Source organism: Ciconia boyciana, chromosome 2 (genome assembly GCF_034638445.1).
Source record: "Ciconia boyciana chromosome 2, ASM3463844v1, whole genome shotgun sequence".
NCBI classification, from domain to species: domain Eukaryota; kingdom Metazoa; phylum Chordata; class Aves; order Ciconiiformes; family Ciconiidae; genus Ciconia; species Ciconia boyciana.
The window spans coordinates 18,260,482-18,281,732 of NC_132935.1; the positions used below are offsets into that span (position 1 = coordinate 18,260,482).

Sequence of the window (21,251 nt, forward strand, 5' to 3'; positions counted from 1 at the left end):
ATTAAAGCTGTACTGAGCATCACCAAGACTACATCTGTCCTGGGTCCTGATTGATTTGCTAATCTGTAATATATGTGCCGCATCTACCACATGCACACACACATGCACAAGCAAAAGTCAAGATCCTTCTGTAGACCTATTTCAAATACCATGACTTTCACACTAGCCCATTAAATCATTTACAAATTGAATATGCAGACTGGAGCAATAGGTACCATCTGCTCCCATTTCAGGTACACAGTCTGTCAAACTTTGCAGCTACACCATACTGAAAGGAACCAGTGTTAATGCAAATTACAGAAATCCAGGCTCAAAGCAACGGGGCCTTAAGTTGCTAGCATTAAAAGATGTGTTCTTTTCATGGTATACTCTACCATACATTTTGTGTGAATTAGCTAAAAGTAGTCTTAAAACACATGATTTGTAGCTACACTAACAAATAGCTTCTATTTAGTATGACAAGTAATGAGATAAAATCTTCTGAAATAATAGTAAGAAAACCATCTTTTTCTTATTTGATATAATTCAGAAGATATTAATGTTTTGAGAGCATACCACAAAACCCAGATTTCTTTGTGTTTAGCAAATGAAATACTGAGTAGTACTTATTTTAGAAAGTCACATCTTAACAGAGGAAACAAATTGGTTAAATAGATATGTTAACATTAAACTCATTAAAAAATGTTTTATAGTCCAAAGTGGTTAGAATAAATATTCTAAACAGATGCCATAATCCTGACTATAGATTAAACTAGTAAATTACAAAGTGTGTATGAGAAGCAGGTAATAGACATAAGAAAACACTAACACTTATGACTGTTTCATATAAATGCACCCGAACATCTGATGAAGAAAAAGAAGAAAAAGCACTGTTTCTTGTTCGACAGTTTTGAATAATGCCAAATGCTAACTTATATTGTTAACTTTAGAAAAATACATAGTAGTAAATAGCATTGTTATTTGTCTGCCACTTTATCAAGTATTATAACTATTAATGGTAGAATAAACATGATGCTTGTGTGATAAAGAAGTGTTTGCTCATAACTTTATATATATAATGTCAATGAGCTATAATTAAGTGGTACATCATGTTCAGTCAAGGAATCCTGACTTTCTTATTTCAGTAGTTCTATACATTGTTTTGAATTATGAGTCTATTGGCATGAGTAAGAATTTACTAGTGTGCAGAAGGGCTGCATATAGTATACTTTTATCAGAGTATAAAGCATCATACAAATTAATAGTTTTGTGTGCTGTGAGTAATAGCATACTGTGCATAAAGCACATCATTATTTTGTTAAGATGGTTAATAAATGGTAAAGAAAAACAATAATTGATCTGGAAAACTGCATGGTGCCATCAATTCTCTTTTGATACATGAGAAAGTTGTGAATGCTCAGTACTTCACAGGATATACAAATATTATACAGGGTAGAAGTGTAATAAAATTTACTGTAATAGCATATACCAAGATACAACAAATCACTTTAAACTGATCTTTTTCTGATATTATATTATTCAAAACTGATTATCTTCACTTTCTAGCACCCTGTGGAAGCCGGTCAACAGGCTCTGAAGGCACTGTATTATCACCAAACTACCCCAAGAATTATAGTGTTGGTCACAACTGTGTTTACTCTATCACTGTTCCTAAGGAATTTGGTAAGTAGATCTTGTCTCATTCATATCTTTTTGTTGCTTGGATACTTTCAACAATTCTGGATGATTTGTATGATTGCTTTTATATTGAACATATTAATGTGAAAAAGCTGTTTTAAACTCGTATTTTTGTTTATACTTTTAATCATTTTTATACTGCACTATTTTCTCAAAATGCTTATATTTACCATTATCTTTTGAAATTACTGTTGTTCATTTATTTTTGTCTCACTGTGACAACCAACATGCAACTTAGAATATTGCTGTGATGCTACCAGTTAAGGTTTCTTTTCACCCAAGATCATGTAGAAGGCTCTAGAAAGTGTAGCGTAGCTCCAGTAAGTCCACGTAAGCAGGGGAAGCAACATTTGTCTTAAATGCATGGTAATATTGCTGTCATAATCCCTGGCTTCTCTGCACCATGAGGCAATGACATAGTCTTTCCTGAAGAATGAAATTAGAGCAGCATGCATTTGCGTTTTTTGTAGATTCCCAGATCCTCCTTCTAAACTTCACTCCCATCCTAACGTTTTTTCTGATGACTAGATGAATCTTTTAAAGATGTCTTCTGTTCCACACGAAGACAGGGCTTTTACATCACTGTTTTATCTCTCTGAATTTATGAATTATTTTATCTCACTTTATTATTAAACAATGCCTATGATGACAGCTGATAGTTTGTTGTTCACTTTGACTCCTTGGTAAGCAGTATGCCACATACTGAACATCATTTATTCTTTAAATATCCGTGCTTCAGATTTATGCTTGGGTAAGTAGGACTTTATTCTGACCCACTGCTCACATTTAAGTTTGTCAAATAACAGGTGCCTGGGATTGGGGATGAGTATTTATTAATATTCCTTCACGCTGATTCTGCAAACGTTTTATGCAAATTAAAGACAATGCTTGAACTGCTGTATATCCATCTGCCATACTCATGATTACTGAACTCAGTTAATATCCAATAAATTTGTTCTTATGTATAGCATAGAGGTGCATAGGCTACTACAAAAGAAACATGTTTTTTAAAGTATTGTCTCATAAGCATGGGAATGTCTACTTATTCCTCTAGAACATTCAGAAAAAATTAAACACATTTGCACAATACTTGATTTATTTCTAGCTGTCACAAGCATATGCTTTTGACCTAGCTAATTTGTTTTAGATAAACTGAAAAGATTATGTCCTCCCATTTCCATCAAATCTGATACTTCTTAGTTTATGACACAGATGTCAACATGTAAACAGTTAAAATTACTACAGTAAAGGATTAAAAATCTTAATGCTCTGTACTTCATAGCTTTGACATTCTGGATGGAAATGTAAATTTGTGATTTGTGGAAATGAAGACAGAATTCCCAAAACAAGACATGGAAATTGGGAAAAATCCCACTGTTCTGCATAGTTACTTGGAATAATTTGACAAATACTCTTTTTATTTACACACTAAGCATGTTAAGGACAGTATTAAGGAACTGTTTGACCCTTTCGCAGTGCTTACATAAAAAAAAGAAAAATGCTGATATGAAAAAGGAAAATTATGGTTTAGATATGATTAACACTGCCATACAAGGATTCAGTGATGTAGTTGGGATATGATTATGATAGAGTATCTGTCATTTCTCTCAGGCTTTTTGGCTCTCCTACCTTGGGATAAAACTTTGCTCTTTTTCTTGTGTTTAAACAGCATATTTTGACAATTAGGCCAGGTACATGTAGAATATATCATGAAAGTATTTAATCCACTTTTGTGAATACAGAAAACATGAATGCTTGTGTGTTGAAATAGAAAGATAAAAAACATACCTGGCAGTAGCCATTAAAAAATGAGGATGACATAACACATCAAATAGGCCAAAATAAGTATTTCCATTGTAACTTCTTTTTTCCAATGATACGCCTACTGTAACAGGGAGCAGAATTCCTTGCACCCAAAAGCTCAAATTTTAAAATATGAATCTCTGTTTGAATTATACAGTGGTGTATTTTTTTTGTAAGTTATTAATATGGATTTTTTTCTGACCCATGCTTTTTTCTAATCTGTCGTTACTAAAATTATTCCAGTAACAACCATTAAGAAAGTCAAACTAATTTTGACAATCAATTTAACCTAAGTTTTCTACACTCAAGATAATTATTTGTCTCAGTCTGAAATTTTAAAGATTTGTGTAATTAATGTGTTTTATCTAATAGCTTTCATCTCTATCTCATCACAATACATTCAAGTACAGCTGCAGAGAAGGATAGCCATAAATTTTTAATTCTGAGCTCTTTAAGATCAGTTTTAGGAAATTATTACCTGTAACTTTATTATTTTGGGTCCTGAGAGCAGACATTGCATTAAGAAAAGACTCTTCACTTGCAGTGCTTGATATGGATTGTGTAGGATCACTCACTGACAAGATGGTCCCCAAAAAATGCTGGCCTTTGTGGCTGAAATGCTGAAAGATACCAGATTTCATCTTGAATTCACTTGCTAATGTACATCATGACATGTAGATTTGTCAGAGATTATTCCCAACAACAAAGAATCAAAACAAGCTTTTTGGAGAATGAAGGGGTACTCCAGCAAAGCTGCTGACATAAGACAATTTAAAGTAATTTTCCTAAAGAAAACAGGAAAAACTCTTCTTCCATAATCTTCCCTGTGGCTCTAACTTTCAATGTGAAATATAGCATTCAAATATTTGCTGAATGGAGCCTCTTCAGGAACTATTTTGGCATCCAATACAGTATATGAGACCTTGTAATAGAGCACAGTTGAAAAAAAAAAAAGCTAAAACCAGGTCAATATAGAAAAAAGCACAAACAATGGAATAGCATATTCAGTGTGTAGAAGGGAACTCATTGGCCTGGATTAGTTTTTGATGGAGTGAAAAGAAAAGCTATTTCATATGTAGCTTTTCAGGTTCTCAAGCCCAGAATTCTGTGGAAAAATCATTGCAGTGTGGACTTTTTTTCAATGTTTCATTATTCTGTCATGCAGAATCACAGCTGCAATATTTCATACCATGACAGGTTTAAGCTAGAAGATAAATGATTTACAAAAGCACACAGTATGCCACAGGCAAAATCTTTTGTAAACATGGAAGACTCATCGTCTTTGACACTCTCCCACTGATATTTTAAAATGGTGTAATGATCGTTAATTGTTCAACATTGAAATCCAGCACTGGTTACAATTAAAATGATGATGTTTAAGATTGTATTTTGTTTTCCTGATGCACATGAATGAATTTGTATGCTCTGCTCTGTGAAACAGTGTCATCTATACTTCTATTTAAATTAATATTTTTAACAGTAAAATAAATTTTATATAAACTTGCCTCGGCAAATGGCTTTTCTTTCTGTTAGAGCAAAAAGATAGATTTTTGCTCTAAAATCTATAGATTTTTGCATACTATGTATCTATACACAGTAAGGTATGTAAGTGTGGTTCATGAACTCTGCTATCAGAAAATTATCAATTCTCAGTTGCCATCAAAAAATATGAAATTTAAATCAGAGCTCTTTTTTCTTACAAAGAAGCTAAAAAACATGTATATAGTTGGGAAAATGTCTAGTTTCTATGGAGACTACATTTGCTTTACATTTACAGCAAGATATAATATTAAAAAGATGACAAGCACTTTATTGATAAGCATGACATTTTGGGACAAGATTTCTTATAATTTTGGCAATGAAAGGAGACTCAGTTTGCTTACTATAAACAGGAAAGTTAAAATCCACTATTCTCTTCAATTTCTGAATAACTGACTTGTATTCACATACAACTTTCTATCGTACAATTATACCATTTTCAGCTTTTCCTTGTGTCTTTTCTTGAATTTCTATGTTATGAGATAGCCCTGAATTATTATGAATAAGCAACAGGGAGAAGAAACAAAGAGCCAAACAGCAGGGGTTTGGGATTATGATTATGATTATTATTTAGATCCTTTAAAGAGTAATTTTTTGCAAATACTGGAAGGTACATGTACGACTTTTATTTGGCCAGTGAAGACACACATTGAGCAAACAATGTTGTCAACATGTGTTTTCTGTTAGAGAGCTCACTGCATCTAGAATTGTTAGCTTAAAAGCCGTGTCACATGAGTTATTTCAGTACTGTTTGATTTTATTTCAAACTCACTTTACATTTAGAAGGAAAAAAAGACAGGCAAGGACAGATCATAAGTAGCAGAATGTCCCAAATGACAACCTCATATCAAGAGGGAATAACAACCAAATGGTATTTATGATAATACTTAGCTGCATTAAAGTAAAACATTTGCTTTTAATGTACACTGCTGTGTACATCTTACTTTCATTTAAGAAATGTGGCAGACATGTATGGACTGATGTTTTTAAAATGTGGAGGATTTAACTCTCCATCTTAAATGAAAATGGCTGGAAATGTCTGGCTGAATATCTAGCTTTAATATTTTTAAGCATGAACTAAGCAATTATTGAATTAAGCAATACTTTGCTGAATGGGAGGCAGAGAAGATAGAGGATGATCTGAAATATCAAAATGCCACCATAGGCAGGAATGTTATTCTGTTTCCTAGCCTCTTTTCATACAAGTAACCACTTCAAAGTCAGTGGGGCTGCATTGTCCACACAATGATTACTTGTCAGCAAAATGGAGTGAAACCACAAAGACTGCTCCAAATGCTTGGATGCCCAACTGTATAAAGGCTCAAGACACTAATTTCAGGAGAAAGGGGCAATGATCCAGCTTGTGCCATGTATTTTATAAAAAGTAAGTCAGCCACCTTCCTTCCCCAAAAGATAATGACTTCCAAACCACATGACTTCCAAGAAAAGTGACCATTATTTATTTGTACATTTTGAAAAATACTTATTCTTTTCCAGGTAATCATAAAACTATAGTTTTTAAGACAAAATCTTCTACTTTTTGCGTATGTGTTTACAAGGCTTTGGCATAAAGACAGAAAAGCTGACTGTATCACAGGACACTTAATATAAAAAACAAAAATATTTTAAAAACATGAATCACTTAATCCAGAAATCTAATGAAATTCAATTTAGTTGAGCATGACAACTAGTTAGATTAGGAGTATGGTACTTCAGTTTTCTGATTTATTTTCTCAATTTTCTGAAGTATAGAGTAAACATCATGCAATACTGAGAATGTACATACAAATATTTATTATTAACAATAGGAAGAAGTATTTGCTGTATGAGTAAAACCAGTAGATGATAGAAAGTTCACTCCCCTTTTCCTTTTTTCTTGGCATTCTTTCAACTCTGTTGCCCTGTTGTCATTTCTCTTTTTAACACCTTTGTGTTAATGCAAGATTTTCAAAGGATCTTGTACTAGCATCGGAAAAAATTAGAATGATGTTTAGTAAATTCTTATAACTGAGCTTCGAGAGCTCAGCATTAGAAAGTGTACGGAAGTCCTTTTCTCCAATTTTCTCCAATCAGCTAACTAAGCTTCATTCAAAAGTACATAAACAACAGTGTTATCTGTGATAGAATTTATAAACTCTGGCCAGAACTGAGACATCATTGTGCAAAGGGTATCAGGCAGACACAGAAGTGGTTTTCATCCCAGAGACAATAAGCCTAATTAAGGTAATATGCAATCAGACATACAATTGGCAAAGTATTCTTTCTTTTATTTTTTTTTATGATGTATTATCAGTATGGAAAGGAAACATTTGCAACATTGGTGTAAATGCTGCTTTATGTTAATTTAGCTCATTGCTAAAATATTATTTTGATTTGAAAATTTTCTGAGTGGACTTAACTGTGGCGGGTACCTGTCTTTTCATTTGACTCTTTTGTCAAGTTAATTTTGAGAGTTAATGAAGAACACTGAAGGGGGATAAGAATGGAGTCAGGTTGCCTAGAGCCAGAAAAATATTTAAGTTGTGTACATTGTGCTAGAAACTTATTAGTTTCTAGCACACCTCCCACCCTCCCACCACAATGGAAATTGAATATTCCCAATGTGCATTCAATGTGCATTGAATGACTGAATATGAATTTATCTTCCACTATTATTTTTATTAAATATAAAAAAATAAACTATTTGAAATGTACAATGCATTTTTAAGGCATGGTTCATTTCTTCCTTATATAATAAATACAATAAAAATGGGTAGAATCTGGTTTATTGTATTGTGTGCATTTTAACAAGAAAAGAATGTACAGGTGGTGAGCCAGAAACATAAGAAAACTTAGAAGTCCATCTTCTGCACAATAAATGGACATAAAAAGCTTAATGGAAAAAAAAATCTTCATCCATACGTGTAAGATCTGGACCCCTGGAGTCAGATGCAGTGACGTGATTTGTGTTTTAATCGGTATAATCCAAGTGGGGATGCTCTAAATATGTGAATGTATCTTGTCTTGAAGAGCTGCCCTTAAACGTTGCTGATTTATGTGCATATATGTTTTAGGCTTGCATGCAAAGCAAATAGGTGTGTATACATGTAATTTAACCCTTTGGTGGCATATGTTTCCTCTTGGTTTAGTTAGGTACCTGACTATGGAAGTTACATATCTAGTCTAAACCATTCAGATGTTTGCTGTAATTAGCAGAGAGAGGTACATATTCCCATGGCATGATTCATCCCATCTAAAACATTTATCTGCAATTTTTTGAATGAGATAAATTCTTTGTAATGTAAAAGAAACAGCACAGCCTCATTTTGTGATATTTGTTCTGGCAGCTACCGCAGGTTAAATGAATTAGAGAACATTGCTGCTAATGTAATCTACATCCACCCAGTAGCAATGTTGCACACACAAAGCTTCATGATTTTATCTTGTGAGTATATGGTAAGGCTGGCAATTTCAGATACATTTCAGTTAGCAGCCATTTAGGGGCTTGAGCTTGGATTATTCAAATTCAAGCTTTACTTAGTGATTCTTCATCCTCAAATCTTTTAAATCTAACACTGGAGGCAAACAAAATCTGTGTCTTAATATATGCTTATTATTAAGCAGATATTAGACAATAACATTCCTGCTTGTTTAAATGTTGTTAGATCACATACTCAAGAAGAATTTCAGGTGATGGACTGCATTATATTAGATATTCTACAGGAACAGGAAGCCATGGCCTAAAGCCTGTCTACACAATGAATACATCATTGATTTATGTTGCCATCTGGAAAAAGAAAATGAAAAGCAGGATTAGTTATACACTGGAAATATTTTTTGTTGGGTTTTTTTTTTTGTTTTTTTTAGCAAGTATATTTTCTTCTCCAGAATATATAATAAATGTACCTTAAAGTGCTACTTAAAATATAAATATTTTCAGAGTTTGGTATAAAATGACTTATAATGCAAGAATTTAGGTTACATATGCAAACTAGGAAATTGCTTTCCCATTGACGTAAAAATTTGTTTCTTTGAAGAATATTTTGCAAGTTTAACAAGCTTGTGCCAAAGATTTTTATTTTTCATTATATTTCAAACACAGAGCAATAATACTAACTACTTAATTCAGATATGAATAGGCTAATAGCAATATATTGTATATTGAAGATACCTGGTAGACAGTGATTATATTTTTTATCATACTGTTGAGTATACATGAATTACTGTGCTACCTGCTCTCCATAAAATAGCTGGAGATTGAAGTCTAAGATTTTGATAGAGGTGAGCATTAGTTGTATAACTATTAACTTCTGGTTTGCTTTTCTAATTCAAGGCCAAGTTTGTGTCATTCAGATGCTGACTATATAATTTAAAGAAGTGCCAGAAGGTCATTTCACATCACTTTCCACTTATCTATGAATCTCCTAGGTTTATGAGAGGAAGGACTGGCAGGTTTTATTTACGCAAATTCACAGCTGGGGAGTATTTAATTCATTGGTTCAGTGCTTAACGTGCTTGCCAAGTGAGCAGATGCCAATAAAAAAGTCACCATAGGGTGACTTTTAAAGGAGATCAAACTATTCAATGTATTGTTAAAATAAAATCTGAAGAGATTTACTATTTTAGTTGCCTAATATGATTTGAAGTCACTTTTTCAATGCTGCTTTTAGATTTTTTCAATAAAAATGATTAGTTTTGGCTCAAATATTAATGATGATTTTGAATATAATAATGGCCAATTTAATACAGACCACTAAATAGCTTAAGCTATTGAGTTTGACTATAAAGATACAGCAACAGTATAGCTGTCTTTTTAATAGCCTAATAACAAAGTGGAATAATGATAAGACCACATCTGTGGTCTTCGAAGAAATTCATGGCTTCACAATAAGTAAAATAATTTGAGTATAATGCCAATGAATTGATGAAAGAGTTCTAAAGATTTTTTTATTTTTTTCTGAGAAGTGTGACTCCAGCTGCTCCAAATATTTAATTATCAAACCTTGTTCACAGAAAAGGCTGTTATTAAAATAGCTAAAATTAGTCTGGGTTCCTGATTCCAAATGACGGAGAACAGACTACATTCATTTGTCACTTATATGCTTTCCAATACATGTTATTTTCCTGAGGAGGAGACTGACTGGTGGCAGATTTTCTAAACAATTCTGGTTTTTGTTAGGTTCACTTCTTAGGACAGGATTGAAGTACTTTAGCAGCACAATACCAACAGCTTGCATCACCATTGATTAGGTGCTTTTAGCATAAAGTTATATTAATAATGAAGGTGTCATTTTTACTCTTAATCTCTGTATGAGCGAAAAAAATGCTTTCTCAGTCTTCAAGCCTGTCCAGCGTGGGGTTGATTAGGTGGTGCAAAATTGCTTACTTTTGACGAGCAGAATTCTGAGATTCAGGAGCATCCTGCGTTCCCGCCAACAAATGTCCATACTAGATGGGAGCCTTCCTCATTCTTCCTGTTGGAACAAGGCCACAGTCCACCTCAGAATTCACCTAGCTGCATATGAAGCCAGGCAGAGAGCAAGTAAGCTCTCTCTGGAGAGCCTGACTCTTCAAGGATTAGCTAGGCTGTGGAAATTTATAGTTCTGCTCTTCATTCCTAGGAATTACAGATAACAAAATAATCAAGGGAAATTGGTTACATCAGTCCTTCCTGATGGAAAAAAAGAGCTCTTACAGCTTGTGATTCTTCTAGAAACATTAATTTTGCAGATATGACTACATGAAATCCCAGACAACTGAAAAGGCTAACAGTGCTTCTATTTAGAACAAGATATAGTTTGTCTGATAGGGTGTACACTTCTCAGATGATAGAAATGAATGAGGCTTCAATTTCCTTCAGGCTAAAGAAAGTCTAAAACTCTATTCACCTAGTTCTTTAACTAATAGGCTATACAAAATTGTGAAAAATGCAAATCATACCAGCCCCACAAACCAGTCTAGACTTCATCTAAGCAAATGGTGTTTTACTAGGGGGATCGGTAGATTTGGCCTTATAACTCAGGTACTAAGTTCTGGAGATAACTTTTCCTGGCTTCATAAAAGGAATGAATAGCCATCATTACTTAGCTCTTCATAAATATCATTAGCTTTCATTTAAATTACCTGAAAATTTTGGAAGTTAAATGTATTTTCAATAATCAGTAGATACAGGCCATTGGACCAGGCCTTTCTTTCTCTTGTTGCTTTTTTTTCTGCATTTTCCCACCTTTGTAGCTGCAAAAATCAATAGGAAAGTCATCCTAACAGAACAACTGAGGAATCTCCAAGTGCCTACCCCCTGATACAGAAGTTTCACTGGTTGGCAGTAAGAGGCAGAGAAACCTGGCCAGGGAATCCATGAGGAGTTATTGTGCCCATTGCCAAGTTTCCATCTTGAAGTATTCTGCTGTATTTCAGGGAAGGAGTTCGTTAGGATCAGGCTAGGATCAAGGAACTGAAAAAAATCCTTTTACAGAAGTCTTCTACTTATAAAACTTTTCATTATTAGGCCCTGCTCATGTAGTTATAATCCATACTTCTCACCTTTCCTCTTCATTATATTCCTTTGGATATAAACCATTCCTCTCTCAAGTAAACTTATCTGTATTGACTCAGATGTTTGTGTTCACTGCTGTGTACACAGATACAATCTGCAAAGATTCAGGATTTCTTTCAGTGATTTCCCTGTAATTACCTTTGTTTAGAAAACAAATTTAAAAGTGTCTGCAACCCTCACTAAACTTTGCTTTATGTTTCTTCTGATTGCAGTCCTGACTGCAGAAACGGGTGATTATTCCACACTCTTAAAACAGAATCTCTGAGCACTCTATTTTACTGAAGAAAGGTTGTTTTTTTTAGCTGTTTGTATCCAATTATTTATTTATAGTCATTTAAAAAAGAAATATTCTAGTTAAACTTGGAATAGAGCTGAATTGCATCTACTCTGTTAACATCAGTAAATTTCAGGAAAATGTGAATAAAATCCTCCAAGGAAAAAAAAAAGAACCTTGGAAGCCAGATTCTTGCATATATTTTGTGGCAAAAAAACCAAACAAAGCACTTTTTATAAGAGTTTAGAATTTGAAATATATTTTGAGAAGTCATTAAAAGACGTTGAAAATATGGCTATTTGGTGAGAGGAATTGCTACTTAGAGAAGATGTTGAATTTCTGTTTTGGGGGCAGCATGCATAGCCAGTGAAGGATGATAGTCCTTTTGTTTCTGATAGGTTCCACCTAGGCTATGTCAGTCAGGCAGGACAATGGAAGAGGACCATATGATTCGATGACTAAAAGGGATAAACAGCAGAAGTGATGGGAAGAACAGGGCAAGTAGTGTGTATACATAGGTATGGATACATATACATATACATGGATACATATACATATGCATGTATGTTGTCAAAGGGTAAAGCCTTCGTGAAAGCAACACTCAGCTAATGAGATTTTCCCAGCTCTAACTGATTATATGAGCATTGCATGCACTGGGAATAAAGTGGCAAACACAAACCTTGTTAAATTGTCATGGGGTGAGACCTACCCAAGAGCACTGCTTAGACAGAAGACACCTGTACCACATCTGTCCAGGTCTAACAGATAAAATTATTCCAGTATGTGCAGAAAAGAAGAAAAAAACCCATGGATGAACCTTGTGAAAGAGTTACCCTAAGGTGGAAATGGTATGTATAGGCATCAGGGTGCCAGGCAAGACTCAGACATGTCAAGGATTTGATGCAAGTATCCTGTTTCCCTGCCCGCATGTATGGTACCGGTCACAGTTTGACCAGAGGACCTGGTGTGTTGGCTGGTGTGAGTATGAAGTTATATATATGTCATAGAACAGAAATCTTAGACTATCACTACCTACTTCTATCCACTACATTATCCACCCAGCTTTGTAAATATATTTGGGATTATATGTCATTGAGTGGTGTGGTTCTTTTGTGACTATCACACCCCAAATTCCACTCTAAGAGTGTATGTATTATATGTAACATTGGATGGATCTCTCTGCTTTTTGCTTTAATACTTGAGGTCTGCGTAGACCTGTCATTTTTAAATATATGTGTTGGTGAACATCCACTTGCACTGTTTAGAAGTTATCATAGTCAAACAGAAATAGGTTTCTACAAAATCTGGGTTTTGTGAGGTTTCTTTTCATGACTGAATCACCAAGTCAAACTGTTATTTCTCCAAGCCATCTGTTCCTCCTGCTGTCTCCTCCTTTTTCCTTTTCCCAGTCTGTATAAAGGAGTGTGGATCCTTAACCAAACTGTTTTGGTATACCTTCTTGTCTATACTTTCAGCAGTGGCGTCAAGAAGATAGTAAAAATCCTCAAAATATTAACATATACTATTAAGAATTATTAAAAATGTTGAGGCTTCATATTATAGATATGTATATCTATAATATGGACATAGACCCTGTATAGAGACAGTCAAACTTGTAATAATATGGCTTTGATGGTTATTTGGTGTAAGTATTATTGAGCAATGTCTGGAAATTTACAGGAAACAGTATTTTAAGACAAACATCATGTCTTCATTTTGTATGACATGTCCAATTAAATATTTAATCTTAAATTATTTTTTAAGATCAAAGTACACAATTAAAACTTTAAATTAGTCTAATATACCTCTAGGATAAGCATGCTTATTTTTATTTACAATCTTATGCTACTGATCCACCTTTCTCTTTTTTTTCATAGACTCATAGAAAAATAGAATCCTAGAATCATAGAATTATTTAGGTTGGAAAAGACCCTTAAGATCATCGAGTCCAACCATTAGCCTAACACTACCAAGTCCACCACTAAACCATATCCCTGAGCACCACATCTACAAGTCTTTTAAATACCTCCAGGGATGGTGACTCAACCACTTCCCTGGGCAGCCTGTTCCAAGGCTTGATAACCCTTTCAGTGAAGACATTTTTCCTAATATCCAATCTAAACCTCCCCTGGCGCAACTTGAGGCCATTTCCTCTTGTCCTATTGCTTGTTGTTTGGAGAACAGACTGACACCCACCTCACTACAACCTCCTTTCAGATAGGTGTAGAGAGCAATAAGGTCTCCCCTGAGCCTCCACTTCTCCAGACTAAACAACCCCAGTTCCCTCAGCTGCTCTTCATAAGATTTATGCTCCATACCCTTCACCAGCTTTGTTGCTCTTCTTTGGACATGCTCCAGCACCTCAATGTCTCTCTTGTAGTGAGGGGCCCAAAACTGAACACAGTGTTTGAGGTGTGGCCTCACCAGTGCCGAGTACAGGGGGACAACCACTTCCCTACTCCTGCTGGCCACACTATTGCTGATACAAGTTAGGATGCTATTGGCCTTCTTGGCCACCTGGGCACGCTGCTGGCTCATATTCAGCTGACTGTCAACCAACACCCCCAGGTCCTATTCCGCCAGCAGCTTTCCAGCCACTCTTCCCCAAGCCTGTAGCATTGCACGGGGTTGTTGTGACCGAAGTGAAGGACCCAGCACTTAGCCTTGTTAAACCTCATACAACTGACCTCTGCCCATCGATCCAGCCTGTCCAGACCCTGCTGTAGAGCCTTCCTACCCTCCAGCAGATCAACACTCCTGCTCAGCTTGGTGTCATCTGCAAAATTACTGAGGTTGCACTTGATACCCTCGTCCAGATCATTGGTAAAGATATTAAACAGAACTGGCCCCAAACCTGAGCCCTGGGGAACACCACTTGTGACCGGCCGCCAACTGGATTTAACTCCATTCACCACTACTCTTTGGGCCTGGCCATTCAGACAGTTTTTTACCCAGCAAAGAGTATGCCCATCCAAGCCATGAGCAGCCAGTTTCTCCAGGAGAATGCTGTGGGAAACAGTGTGAAAGGCTTTACTGAAGTCCATGTAAATGACATCCACAGCCTTTCCCTCATCCACTAAGTGGGTCATTTTGTCATAGAAGGAGATCGTGTTGGTCAAGCAGGACCTGCCTTTCATAAACCCATGGTGAAAGGGCCTGATCACCTGGTTGTCCTGTACGTGCTGTGTCATGGTACTCAAGATGATTTTGATGGTACTCATTATTGATTTTGATGGTGGTTTAAAGATCAGACTCTGAACTGAAATAGGAAGTGCACTAGAAAATACAGGCCAAAGGAGTGGTGTAATGGTAATACTGAACCTCAAAAATGTAAGTAAGTTGCCTAGTTTTGTTCACTGGAGAAGCTTTTAGTATTGTAAATTCAAATAATTGGTACATGTAGTGAACTGCGTGGTCAAATCCTCAGCTGAAAGGAAAGACAAGGTATTCTAATATGTTGACTGTAGATGAAGAAAATTTCCACTAGCCACTCAGAATTATAAAGCAGTTTCACTCACCACTTTGATAAATGCAGAGCAACTAACATGAAGTAAGAGTCATGAATTTCTACAACTTTATAATATTATTACAATTAATTATTATCAAATTTATTAATTAAAATAATAAAAATATGGTCATTTCAATAAGAAAATAAAAAACTCAGTAATAACATTCTCATCATATTTAGGATGCATTCTCTATCACTTCTGTGCTGATGTTCTGCTAAAAATAAAATTACAAATTTATAGTTATGCAAGATTTTCTTTCTCCACAAACAAAAAAGTTTCTCAGATAGCTCTTGAAACATTTCACTTTGAAACATTCCCTAAGTTTTGAGTTCACATTTTAGTTATACACTCAGGCAGATTGGCAACACATCTGTTGCCAGACTGGAAACTCTTACAAGCAGTTACATCTACTTTAGGGATCATATTGATGAAGTCCTGTTTCTCCGATCTACAGCTATCGAATGGCTGAAATATTTTCTTTTTTTCTTTCACTTCTTTCACAGGTTTTCTTTATATACCTTTTGATAATTGATATGAAGGAATTTTTCAATGTTTCCTAAATTTATTTGCTTATTTTCCACTGGGAGCTGTTTTAGTTTTGCCTACTAAAGAAAAGAAAAAATAATTATTCAATATTAATTTCATCCACACCATTCAGTAAGCTGGAGTGATAATTTTCAAATGAATGAACTGATGAATCATCTGATCTAGAAAATAACATTTACTAGTAGGATAATAAAAGATAATTATTACACTCAGAAAGCTGTTGTACTTTTAATTAGTAGCTCTAAATTAGCTGAGAGGTGATTGAAGAACCAAACAGCTTTTTCAAAGTGACTTTTCTATTAAATCTAGAACCCTTATTACTTATTTAATAAGATGGCTTGAATTAAACCTGGTATCTTAATAAGGTATTATTTTTAATTGTACCTCAAGTAAAATAACATTGGATTATTATTATTATTTTTGTTGTTGTTATTATTCCAGAGTTAAAATTGTTTATTCCTTCTGTTATGTGTATTACTTAAGAGGTTAGTGTCCCTGTTGTCCCTGCATGAGTATGAGAGAGAGGCTTAACCACAAATTTATTAAGGGGAGACCAGTCTTCAAATTTAGGCACCTTGTTTAAATTAGCCAATTTCATGTTCCCTCACTACATTTTTTTTGTTATAATTTTCTTACAATGAAAAATCAGTTCTTGCCAGAACTATAGAGAATAAGTTTGTAGAGCGCAACTAAGCTGAACTTCATGTAGTTTGTGTCTTTGGAGATAATATTGTTATGAATGGTTTTGTGATTACAGTCCCAAGAACCATCAATAAAAATATTTTTTCTTAATCTGTCACCTCTAGTGATATTCCTGCTGTTATATATAGGCTACTGTTAAAATCTACAGGAAAACAACAAAAAGTTGCAGCCACGTTTTATTTCTTCTTCAGTCCACAGACTGTAATATAAAAATAAGCAACAAACAAAATTCAGATGTTTTACTTTTCCCAGTGTACTCCTCTTTCTTTCCATAAAAACTTGCTTAGACAGTCAGATGCTATAAAAGTGTGATTCAGATTTGTTTTCTAAAAGCAAATAAGCAATTGTATAAGAAAGCAATGAAGCAGGACTAGAAAATGCTGCCCGTGCTCAAGATTAGCAAGATCTTCACATTTCCAAGATACAGACACACTTCAGAACACTTTTGTAGAAGCAGGGCAATTGCCTCCTACGCTGTGCTTTTAACTTCTTCCACTCATTTTTATTCATAAAATGAACAAAAGAAGTGACCACAGAGCATGCAATGTACACAACTGGTCTCAGAATATTATTATCCTGAGTAGTAGCTTTTTCAGCATAAAATAAATGTCAATAGTCGTTAGCTGTAGAGTCTTGGATTTCTTTTCTCCATCCTATTCACCCGCTGCAGGACACTATAAAAAAACATATCAGCTGTAGGCTACAATTACTGGGCCTAAGAGAGAAGTGTGCCATCTAATTGTCTTCCCTTTCAGGGTATTCTGCCTACTTGCACATCATAATGGCAAAGAATTTTATTTACTTTAGATAAGAGCCTAGAGAGAAGGAAATAAATACATTTTAAATTTAGGATTTGAAGAAACCTTTTGCACAAAAGCAGAGAGGAGACTATTTTAAATAAATGGGAATGTTGGACTATGCATATTATGCCTCAAAACCCAGGATCCTCAAGGTGATCTGAGATTATTACAAAATGGAGCAATAAAGTAGAAGTGACAATACAACGATAAGAACTTGTTGTGAATACCTGGATACTAAGAAAGGAAACATTCCCCTTCCCTTCATTATATTCAATAATTGACTCACATCTGCTTATTCTTGTTGTCTTAATTCTCATTGCTGATGTTCTTAATAATGACTTAGAAACATGAATACATGTTTTACCTTAAACTAAAGCAGAAAGACAGAATGTGTTGCTAATACTTGAAATAAATTAAATTTACAAATACTAATGTCTAAATTAAATACTTAAATTAAATAAGTATATTCTGGCAGGCCTGTATAGGGCAAGAGTTCTGTTGTGATTTCTGTGGGTGAGTACTTATATTAAAATTCCTCCCATCTACCTTTAATAACTTTACTGAGAAATTAAAAGCAAATTGGCATAAAGTGTTTCTAAAACCACTGTACAAAGATAGACAAGTCCTTCAATGTAAGGCTGGCTCAGTTACCTAATGTAATAGTTCCCTAATTTAGAGATATCGATTGAGAATCTAAAAATAAATGGAAGGAATACCAGCTTCAGCGAGCCTTAAAATGCATTTGATTACTGAATTTCTTGTTAGCACTATTTATTTACCAATTATAATAATAAATAGAAAAACATATTTTCCTACTAAGAATACTTTTAAAAAGCTATTTTAAATTAATCTATCTGGGTTTTTTTCAGTTTTCTATTGACTAGGAATGTAATTAGACTGTTGGGAATTAGAGTTGGGTGATCACAATATGGGTTGTAATGGTATAAATGATCATATAAATATAAATGCTTCAAGTTTTAGAAAACAAATTTGTGTGGGAGGATGACCTTGGGAAAAGGATATATTCAACTTCTGTACCTTGTTTCGAAAAGGTTTTAATGGTTTTCTCTGTCCTTAATTCTGAAATAAGAAACTGTAATTTTTATTATATAACTTATTTCTAATAATTAGCATTTTTCTTTTTCTTGGTTTCTGCAGTTATGAATAGTATTTTGTAGTTTCATTCATCTAATTAGAAATTAACCTGAGTAAGAGGGAGAAAATTAAAAATGTACTCATGCTTAAATATGGCTTCTGGTATAAAAAACTCGATGGAATTCTGTATGGCTTTGATTTTTAAATTTAACAATAACTCATGTTCATAATTTATTTTCTAATTATTTTGTGGTCACTATTCTTCCAAAGATTATTGTATTGAAAAAAAAAAACAAACCAACAAAAGCCCCCAAAACAGACCTCATAATTAAAATAAGAGGGCTTGTTCTAGCCTAATCTCATTAAATCAAATTCTCTATTTACAATTCAAAATAAGACCACCTAAGTGTTAGAGTAATGTTTCCTGGACCCTATTCAAAGTGGTAAATTTTACACTCAGTGCATCTATAATCCAGATTTACTTTTTTCCTGTAGAATGTAACTCACCAGAAACAAATAAGAAATCTTCTTGATAAAGGAGGCAAAGAAACTTGATTCTACCACACTTTTCCTCAACCATGTTATTGTGAATTCCCCTTAGCTCTTAAATAAATATCAGAAACAAATACAACAATATTAACAAAAAAACTTTACAGCATTAATGTTAGCAAGTATAATCTTTATGAAAGAATGTTTTTGTTAAATGTCATTTGATGCACTGATTACTGTTTATGGGGATGGTTGAAGATTCTTCAGCAGCATTGGTAAATCCATACCAGTACTTTTGTGTATGTGTTTGCCCCATCTCCATTAGTAATTCTGAGTGTGTAAATGCATTTGTATTTATAAATAATCATGCAGTCTCTTACTTATCATAGAATCACAGAATCATGAAATGATTTGAGTTGGAAGGGACCTTTACAATTCATTTAGTCCACTCTCCCTGCCAAGGGCAGGGACATCTTTCACTAGATTAGGTTGCTCAAAGCCCCATCCAACCAGATGTTCAACATTTCCAGGGATGGGGCATCCACAACTTCTCTGGGCAGCCTGTTCCAGTGTCTCAACATGCTCATCATAAAAAAATTTGTTCCTTACATCCAATCTAAATCTATACTCTTTTAGTTCAAAACTGTTGCCCATGTAAATGGTGTATACAAAGAAAACATAACAAAAACGGAAAAGTAGTCTTTTGAAAAAATTGATTTTGCTTTCTGTGTCAACAACAGAACATCTGATGTACAGCAGAAAGCAGATCCAGAGCTAACAAGTATTAGAAACATTTTCTCTACTTCAGGGAAGCTGTATAGCTATAGCTGGGAATCTTATCCAAGATTCAGTTTTAAAACCCAAGGAAGTCAAAAGAAGTATCCCAGAGAAGAGTCCATCTCTAGGATATACTGATCCATTTTGATCCATGAATGGGATGTCAAACAAGAAATAGAATTTGCTGATAAAAGCATAGAGCTTCAGGGGCAGAAATCGTATTGCTTAAGTGAGTTCATATTATTCAATAAGGTGCATCGTGCAACACAGTACAAGATGAGAGGATATGCCAGGAACTAGCTTCTTCAAAAGAAGTTCCATTGAATCTAGCTGTAAAGAGCTTAATGTCAAATAACCGCAATGTGGATATGTATTCACACCCTGCAATGTGAATATATTGCCATCACGGAAACTTGGTGGGATGACTCACACAACTGGAGTGCTGCAATGGATGGCTATAAACACTTCAAAATGGGTAGGCAAGGAAGGAGAGGTAGTAGCTCTGTATGTTAGGGAGTGTTTTGACTGTCTAGAGCTTGATGATGGTGACGATAGGGTTGAGTGTTTATGGATAAGAATCAGGGGGAAGGCCAACAAGGCAGCTATCATGGTGGGAGTCTGTGACAAACCACCCAACCAGGATGAAGAGGCAGATGAAATATTCTATAAGCATCTGGGAGAAGTCTCACAATTGCTAGCCCTTGTTCTTGTGGGGGACTTCAACCTACTGGATGTCTGCTGGCAATACAATAGAGCAGAGAGAAAACAGCCTAGGAGGTTCCTGGAGTGTGTGGCAGATAACTTCCTGACACAGCTGGTGAGTGAGCCAACTAGGGAAGGTGCCCCGCTGGACCTGTTTTTTGCAAACAGAGAAGGACTTGTGGGTGATGTGATGGTTGCAGGCTGTCTTGGGCATAGCAATCACAAAATGATGAGAGTTTTTGATTCTTGGAGAAGTAAGGAGGGGAGTCAGCAGAACTGCTATCTTGGACTTCTGGAGGGCAGACTTTGGCCTGTTTAGGAGACTGGTTGCAAGAATCCCTTGGGAAGCAGTCCTGAAGGGCAAAGGAGTCCAAGAAGGGTGGACATTCTTCAAGAAGGAAACTTTAAAGGCGCAGGAGCAGGCCATCCCCATGTGCTGAAAGATGAGCTGGCGGGGAAGAAGACTGGCCTGGCAAAACAGAGAGCTTTGGCTGGAACTCAGGAAAAAAAGGAGAGTTTATGAGCTTTGGAAGAAAGAGCAGGCAACTCTGGAGGACTAAAAGGATGTTTTGAGGTTATGGAGGGAGAAAATTAGAAGGGCCAAAGCTGAGCTAGAGCTCAATCTGGCTACTGCCATAAAAGACAATAAAAAACGTTTCTATAAATACATTTGGAACAAAAGGAGGGCTATAGAAGGATCTCCATCCTTTATTGGTTGCGGGGGGAAACATAGTGACAAAGGATGAGGAAAAGGCTGAGGTACTTAATACCTTCTTTGCCTCAATCTTTAATAGTCGTAGGAT

The 21,251-nt window shown here is 35.0% G+C and overlaps 1 protein-coding gene across 3 annotated transcripts in view; it reads left to right on the forward strand.

The window, feature by feature from the left end:
• The window catches only part of CSMD3 (CUB and Sushi multiple domains 3), a 782,968-nt gene that overhangs the window by 590,797 nt on the left and 170,920 nt on the right, over positions 1–21,251 (forward strand). For all 3 annotated transcript variants that reach the window (XM_072852006.1, XM_072852007.1, XM_072852008.1), the window contains one exon: positions 1,546–1,662. In XM_072852006.1, the coding sequence (XP_072708107.1) occupies positions 1,546–1,662 (117 nt within the window). The remainder of the gene's footprint in view (positions 1–1,545; positions 1,663–21,251) is intronic.